The sequence below is a fragment of the Lolium perenne genome, chromosome 4 (assembly GCF_019359855.2).
Source record: "Lolium perenne isolate Kyuss_39 chromosome 4, Kyuss_2.0, whole genome shotgun sequence".
Lineage (NCBI taxonomy): Eukaryota > Viridiplantae > Streptophyta > Magnoliopsida > Poales > Poaceae > Lolium > Lolium perenne.
Genome location: NC_067247.2, coordinates 392,506,649 through 392,515,142, shown reverse-complemented (window position 1 = coordinate 392,515,142; position 8,494 = coordinate 392,506,649). Strand labels below are relative to the sequence as shown.

At 41.0% G+C, this 8,494-nt stretch overlaps 1 protein-coding gene across 1 annotated transcript; it reads right to left on the bottom strand.

Moving 5' to 3' along the window:
• Positions 1-7,129: 7,129 nt before the first annotated feature.
• LOC139830377 (uncharacterized) lies at positions 7,130-7,681 on the bottom strand. Its single transcript, XM_071818373.1, has one exon. It carries the CDS (start codon positions 7,679-7,681, stop codon positions 7,130-7,132), a length of 552 nt encoding a protein of 183 aa, XP_071674474.1.
• Between the last annotated feature and the right edge of the window lie 813 nt (positions 7,682-8,494).

The window sequence follows — 8,494 nt, the reverse complement described above, 5'->3', positions numbered from 1 at the left end:
GCCGGAATCCCTGGTGTTGCGCCGCACTACATCCCGCCGCCATCAACCTTCAACGTGCTTCTTGGCTCCTCCTGGTTCGATAAACCTTGGTTTCTTTCTCGAGGGAAAACTTGCTGCTGTGCGCATCATACCTTCCTCTTGGGGTTCCCAACGAACGTGTGAGTTACACGCCATCAAGCATATTTTCTGGCGCCGTTGCCGGGGAGATCAAGACACGCTGCAAGGGGAGTCTCCACTTCTCAATCTCTTTACTTTGTTTTTGTCTTGCTTAGTTTTATTTACTACTTTATTTGCTGCACTAAATCAAAATACAAAAAAATTAGTTGCTAGTTTTACTTTACTTGCTATCTTGTTTGCTATATCAAAAACACAAAAAAATTAGTTTACTTGCATTTACTTTATCTAGTTTGTTTTATTTACTGTTGCTAAAATGGCCAACGCTGAAAATACTAAGTTGTGTGACTTCACAACCACAAATAATAATGATTTCTTATGCACACCTATTGCTCCACCTGCTACTACAGCAGAATTCTTTGAAATTAAACCTGCTTTACTGAATCTTGTTATGCGAGAGCAATTTTCTGGTATTAGTTCTGATGATGCTGCTGCCCATCTTAATAATTTTGTTGAACTATGTGAAATGCAAAAATATAAAGATGTAGATGGTGATATTATTAAACTAAAATTGTTCCCTTTCTCATTAAGAGGAAGAGCTAAAGATTGGTTGCTATCTCTGCCTAAGAATAGTATTGATTCATGGACTAAATGCAAGGATGCTTTTATTGGTAGATATTATCCCCCTGCTAAAATTATATCTTTGAGGAGTAGCATAATGAATTTTAAACAATTAGATACTGAACATGTTGCTCAAGCTTGGGAAAGAATGAAATCTCTGGTTAAAAATTGCCCAACCCATGGACTGACTACTTGGATGATCATCCAAACCTTCTATGCAGGACTAAATTTTTCTTCACGGAATTTATTGGATTCAGCTGCTGGAGGTACCTTTATGTCCATCACTCTTGGTGAAGCAACAAAGCTTCTTGATAATATGATGATCAACTACTCTGAATGGCACACGGAAAGAGCTCCACAAGGTAAGAAGGTAAATTCTGTCGAAGAAACCTCTTCCTTGAGTGATAAGATTGATGCTATTATGTCTATGCTTGTGAATGGTAGGCCTAATGTTAATTCTAATAATGTTCCGTTAGCATCATTAGTTGCTCAAAAAGAATATGTTGATGTGAATTTCATTAAAAATAACAATCACAATGATTCTAGGCAATACCCTGCTAATGGTAATTCTTATGGTAGATATGCTTCACCTAATGAAGAAAAGATGCTAGAAATTGAAAGATCCACCAAGAGCTTTATGCAATCACAATATGAGCAAAATAAATTGTTTACTAAAACTATGAATGAGCAATCTACCTTGTTGAAGAATATAGGGAATCAACTTGAAAATCTGAATAGGGAGATCTCAAGTTGCAAACTAAACTTGCTAATGCTGAAACCCGAATCTCATACATGTCTGCATCACAATCTTCTTTAATTAATAAAATGGCTGCTAAACCTGAGGATTTAGATGATAAAATTACTACTACAGCAAATGCCATCCAAGTTAGAATTAATGAGAATATAAGATTAATGGCTGAACTGCGTGCTAGGTGGGATAGAGAAGAAAATGAAAAACTAGCTAAAGAGAAGAATGTAGCTAAAGTTTGGACTATTACCACCACTAGTAATGCTAATGCTACACATGTTGCTGCACCTCCTACTACTAATAATAAAAGAATTGGTGTTAGCAATGTTTCCACTTCTAATACAAAGCGCGAGAAACTGCCTGAAACTGCTAAAACTGCTGAAACTGCCTGTGATAAAGCTGCTGAAATTTTTTCCAACATTGGGGATGATGATCCCATTGCTTTAGATTATAATGGTTTGAATTTTGATGATTGCCACATCTCTGAAGTTATAAAGTTCTTGCAAAAACTTGCTAAAAGTCCTAATGCTAGTGCTAAAAATTTGGCTTTCACGCATCATATTACAAATGCTCTCATAAAAACTAGAGAAGAGAAACTAGAGCGCGAAGCCTCTATTCCTAAAAAGCTAGAGGATGGTTGGGAGCCCATCATTAAGATGAAGGTTAAAGATTTTGATTGTAATGCTTTATGTGATCTTGGTGCAAGTATTTCTGTTATGCCTAAGAAAATTTATAATATGCTTGACTTGCCACCGCTGAAAAATTGTTATTTGGATGTTAATCTTGCTGATCATTCTACAAAGAAACCTTTGGGGAAAGTTGATAATGTTCACATTACCGTTAACAATAACCTTGTTCCCGTTGATTTTGTTGTCTTGGATATTGAATGCAATGCATCTTGTCCCATTATATTGGGAAGACCTTTTCTTCGAACTGTTGGTGCTATCATTGATATGAAGGAAGGTAATATAAAATATCAATTTCCTCTCAAGAAATGTATGGAACACTTCCCTAGAAAGAGAATGAAGTTACCTTTTGATTCTATTATGAGAACAAATTATGATGTTGACACTTCGTCTCTTGATAATACTTGATACACACTTTCTGCGCCTAGCTGAAAGGCGTTAAAGAAAAGCGCTTATGGGAGACAACCCATGTTTTTACCTACAGTACTTTGTTTTTATTTTGTGTCTTGGAAGTTGTTTACTACTGTAGCAACCTCTCCTTATCTTAGTTTTGTGTTTTGTTGTGCCAAGTTAAGCCGTTGATAGAAAAGTAAGTACTAGATTTGGATTACTGCGCAGTTCCAGATTTCTTTGCTGTCACGAATCTGGGTCCACCTCCCTGTAGGTAGCTCAGAAAATTAAGCCAATTTATGTGCATGATCCTCAGATATGTACGCAACTTTCATTCAATTTGAGCATTTTCATTTGAGCAAGTCTGGTGCCATTTTAAAATTCGTCAATACGAACTGTTCTGTTTTGGCAGATTCTGCCTTTTATTTCGCATTGCCTCTTTTGCTATGTTGGATGAATTTCTTTGATCCATTAATTTCCAGTAGCATTATGCAATGTCCAGAAGTGTTAAGAATGATTGTGTCACCTCTGAATATGTTAATTTTTATTGTGCACTAACCCTCTAATGAGTTGTTTCGAGTTTGGTGTGGAGGAAGTTTTCAAGGATCAAGAGAGGAGTATGATGCAACATGATCAAGGAGAGTGAAAGCTCTAAGCTTGGGGATGCCCCGGTGGTTCACCCCTGCATATATTAAGAAGACTCAAGCGTCTAAGCTTGGGGATGCCCAAGGCATCCCCTTCTTCATCGACAACATTATCAGGTTCCTCCCCTAAAACTATATTTTTATTCCATCACATCTTATGTGCTTTTGCTTGGAGCGTCGGTTTGTTTTTGTTTTTTGTTTTGTTTGAATAAAATGGATCCTAGCATTCACTTTATGGGAGAGAGACACGCTCCGCTGTAGCATATGGACAAGTATGTCCTTGGTTTCTACTCATAGTATTCATGGCGAAGTTTCTCCTTCGTTAAATTGTTATATGGTTGGAATTGAAAAATGATACATGTAGTAATTGCTATTAATGTCTTGGGTAATGTGATACTTGGCAATTGTTGTGCTCATGATTAAGCTCTTGCATCATATGCTTTGCACCCATTAATGAAGAAATACATAGAGCATGCTAAAATTTGGTTTGCATATTTGGTTTCTCTAAGGTCTAGATAATTTCTAGTATTGAGTTTGAACAACAAGGAAGACGGTGTAGAGTCTTATAATGTTTTCAATATGTCTTTTATGTGAGTTTTGCTGCACCGGTTCATCCTTGTGTTTGTTTCAAATAAGCCTTGCTAGCCTAAACCTTGTATCGAGAGGGAATACTTCTCATGCATCCAAAATACTTGAGCCAACCACTATGCCATTTGTGTCCACCATACCTACCTACTACATGGTATTTTCCGCCATTCCAAAGTAAATTGCTTGAGTGCTACCTTTAAAATTCCATCATTCACCTTTGCAATATATAGCTCATGGGACAAATAGCTTAAAAACTATTGTGGTATTGAATATGTAATTATGCACTTTATCTCTTATTAAGTTGCTTGTTGTGCGATAACCATGTTCACTGGGGACGACATCAACTATTCATTGTTGAATTTCATGTGAGTTGCTATGCATGTTCGTCTTGTCTGAAGTAAGAGCGATCTACCATCCTATGGTTAAGCATGCATATTGTTAGAGAAGAACATTGGGCCGCTAACTAAAGCCATGATCCATGGTGGAAGTTTCAGTTTTGGACATATATCCTCAATCTCAAATGAGAAAATTATTAATTGTTGTTACATGCTTATGCATAAAAGAGGAGTCCATTATCTGTTGTCTATGTTGTCCCGGTATGGATGTCTAAGTTGAAGAATAATCAATAGCGAGAAATCCAATGCGAGCTTTCTCCTTAGACTTTTGTACAGGCGGCATAGAGGTACCCCTTTGTGACACTTGGTAAAAACATGTGCATTGTGATGATCCGGTAGTCCAAGCTAATTAGGACAAGGTGCGGGCACTATTAGTACACTATGCATGAGGCAGAACTAAGCTTGGGGATGCTGATACGTCTCTGACGTATCGATAATTTCTTATGTTCCATGCCACATTATTGATGTTATCTACATGTTTTATGCACACTTTATGTCATATTCGTGCATTTTCTGGAACTAACCTATTAACAAGATGCCGAAGTGCCAGTTGCTGTTTTCTGCTGTTTTTGGTTTCAGAAATCCTAGTAAGGAAATATTCTCGGAATTGGACGAAATCAAAGCCCAGGGGCCTATTTTTCCACGAAGCTTCCAGAAGTCCGAAGATGAAACGAAGAGGGGCCACGGGGTGGCCAAACCCTAGGGCGGCGCGACCCCACCCCTGGCCGCGCCGGCCTGTGGTTTGGGCCCCCCGTGCCGCCTCCTGACTTGCCCTTCCGCCTACTTAAAGCCTCCGTGACGAAACCCCCAGGACCGAGAGCCACGATACGGGAAACCTTCCAGAGACGCCGCCAACGCCGATCCCATCTCGGGGGATCCAGGAGATCACCTCCGGCACCCTGCCGGAGAGGGGAATCATCTCCCGGAGGACTCTACGCCGCCATGGTCGCCTCCGGTGTGATGTGTGAGTAGTCTACCCCTGGACTATGGGTCCATAGCAGTAGCTAGATGGTTGTCTTCTCCCCATTGTGCTTCATTGTCGGATCTTGTGAGCTGCCTAACATGATCAAGATCATCTATCTGTAATTCTATATGTTGCGTTTGTTGGGATCCGATGAATAGAGAATACTTGTTATGTTGATTATCAAAGTTATATCTACGTGTTGTTTATGATCTTGCATGCTTTCCGTTACTAGTAGATGCTCTGGCCAAGTAGATGCTTGTAACTCCAAGAGGGAGTACTTATGCTCGATAGTGGGTTCATGCCTGCATTGACACTGGGACAAAGGATGTGAGAAAGTTCTAAGGTTGTGTTGTGCTGTTGCCACTAGGGATAAAACATTGATGCTATGTCTAAGGATGTAGTTGTTGATTACATTACGCACCATACTTAATGCAATTGTCTGTTGCTTTGCAACTTAATACTGGAGGGGGTTCGGATGATAACCTGAAGGTGGACTTTTTAGGCATAGATGCAGTTGGATGGCGGTCTATGTACTTTGTCGTAATGCCCAATTAAATCTCACTATACTCATCATGATATGTATGTGCATGGTCATGCCCTCTTTATTTGTCAATTGCCCAACTGTAATTTGTTCACCCAACATGTTGTTTGTCTTATGGGAGAGACACCTCTAGTGAACTGTGGACCCCGGTCCAATTCTCTTTACTGAAATACAATCTACTGCAATACTTGTTCTACTGTTTTCTGCAAACAATCATCTTCTACACAATACGGTTAATCCTTTGTTACAGCAAGCTGGTGAGATTGACAACCTCACTGTTTCGTTGGGGCAAAGTACTTTGGTTGTGTTGTGCAGGTTCCACGTTGGCGCCGGAATCCCTGGTGTTGCGCCGCACTACATCCCGCCGCCATCAACCTTCAACGTGCTTCTTGGCTCCTCCTGGTTCGATAAACCTTGGTTTCTTTCTGAGGGAAAACTTGCTGCTGTGCGCATCATACCTTCCTCTTGGGGTTCCCAACGAACGTGTGAGTTACACGCCATCAGGTATCTTATCATAGACCTTCTCCAAATCAATGAACACCATATGAAGGTCCTTCTTTTGCTCCCTGTATCTCTCCATCAGCTGTCGTACCAAGAAGATGGCTTCCATGGTAGACCTCCCAGGCATGAAACCAAATTGGGTTTTGGTCACGCTTGTCAACCTTCTTAAGCGGTGCTCAATGACTCTCTCCCATAACTTCATAGTATGGCTCATCAGCTTGGTTCCACGGTAATTAGTACAACTTTAAACATCCCCCTTGTTCTTGAAGATTGGTACTAAAATACTCCACCTCCATTCTTCGGGCATCTTGTTTGACCGAAAAATAAGGTTGAAAAGCTTAGTTAGCCATACTATCGTATGTCTCCAAGGCCTCTCCACTGCTCGATGGGGATACCATCAGGACTCATCGCCTTGCCTCATTTCATCCTCCTTAACCTCAGACTCCTGGATACGTCGCACAAAGCACATGTTGGCATCATCAAAGGAGTAGTCTAGCTCAATGGTAGAGCTCTCAATCTCTCCATTGTAAAGGTTGTCAAAGTACTCCCGCCATCTACGCTTGATCGCCTCATCCTTCACAAGAAGCTGATCCTCTCCGTCCTTGATGCATTTGACTTTGTTGACATCCCTCGTCTTCCTCTCCCTAAACTTGGCCATCTTGTAGATGTCCCTTTCGCCTTCTTTCGTGTTTAAACGTTGGTAGAGGTCCTCATACGCCCAACCCCTTGCTTCACTCACCGCCCGCTTTGCAGCCTTTTTTTGATCAAAATTAGTTGGAGAGGCTCCTACTAGGTATTGTATTAAAACCAAAGGATTACATCATCTTGGGTGCATACACCCACTCACAAAGATCAAACACTAACACAAATGGAGAAGTCTAGAGTGTAGCTATAAACAAAGAAATTGAATTTTCCAGGTTTTGGTTAACCCTGAACTTTACACCCGCTTTGCAGCCTTCTTTGCCACCTTGTATTTCTCCATGTTAGCTGCACTCCTGTCCAAATATAGGCATCTGAAACAGTACTTCTTCTCCCTAATAACCTTCTGAACCTCATCGTTCCACCACCAGGTATCCTTAGCTTCCATTCTACTTCCCTTAGTCACCCCAAACTCCTCTACATTGACCTTCCGCAAGCAGGTCGCCATACTCGTCCACACCATGTTTGCATCGCCTCCTTCCTCCCAAGGGCCCTCCTTAATAACCCTCTCCCTGAAAGCTTGGAATGCCTCACCCTTGAGCTTCGACCACTTCGTTCTAGCGACTTTGGCGTGCTTACCCCGCTGGACACGGATCCTCAAGCGAAAGTCAGCAACCACCAGCTTATGTTGAGGGACAACACTCTCTCCAGGTATCGCCTTACAATCAATGCAGGCGCGTCTGTCTTCTCTTCTAGAGAGGACAAAATCAATCTGGCTAGAGTGTAGACCACTATTGAACGTCACTAGGTGGGATTCTCTCTTTCTAAAGAGGGTGTTAGCTACGACCATGTCATAGGCTAGAGCGAAGCTTAGGACGTCTTCTCCTTCTTGGTTCCTGATGCCATAGCCAAAGCCCCCATGCACCCTTTCAATACCTGTGTTAGATGTACCCACATGGCCATTGAGGTCTCCTCCTATGAAGAGCTTCTCACCAATAGGTACCCTCCTAACCAAGTCCTCCAGGCCTTCTCAGAACTCCCTCTTGGTGCTCTCATTGTGGCCTACTTGTGGGGCATACGCGCTAATAACATTGAGGACTAAGTCCCCAACAACCAGCTTGACAAGGATCATCCGGTCCCCTTGCCTCTTGACGCCCACAACTCCATCCCTCAGGCTCTTATTGACCAAGATGCCTATTCCATTTTTGTTTGAAGTTGTTGTAACACCCCAAATTTCAATGAAAAGAAAGTTAGAGAATTCAGAAAGCAAAATTTCAAACCAACAAAAACTTTTCTTTTGCATATAGTACCATGCATAGGACTTGTGCGTTTGAGTGATATGCCATGATGATTGCTATTACTTGTATTAGATATACTCTAAAACCCTGGAGTGATCCTATGAAGATCACCAACCAAATAAATCAAAGAAGAAGAAAATCCCTAAAATGCAAAACCCTAAAAACTCTCACATATGCCCTATGGCATTTTTATAAATTTTGACCCTAGACCTATTTGGTCTTCACCATTAGTTAAATAATGTTGTTAAACACTTATTACCACTTTTGGAATCAAGGGTTCACAATTCAAATGAATTTCCAACACTTTTCCCACTCACATGTGATGATGGCCAAATCTGCCAATTTTAGTCTGATCCCCACTTTGA

Coding starts and splice junctions, on each gene's coding strand:
- LOC139830377 (XM_071818373.1), bottom strand. CDS start 7,681: ATGGTCGTAGCTAACACCCTCTTTAGAAAGAGAGAATCCCACCTAGTG.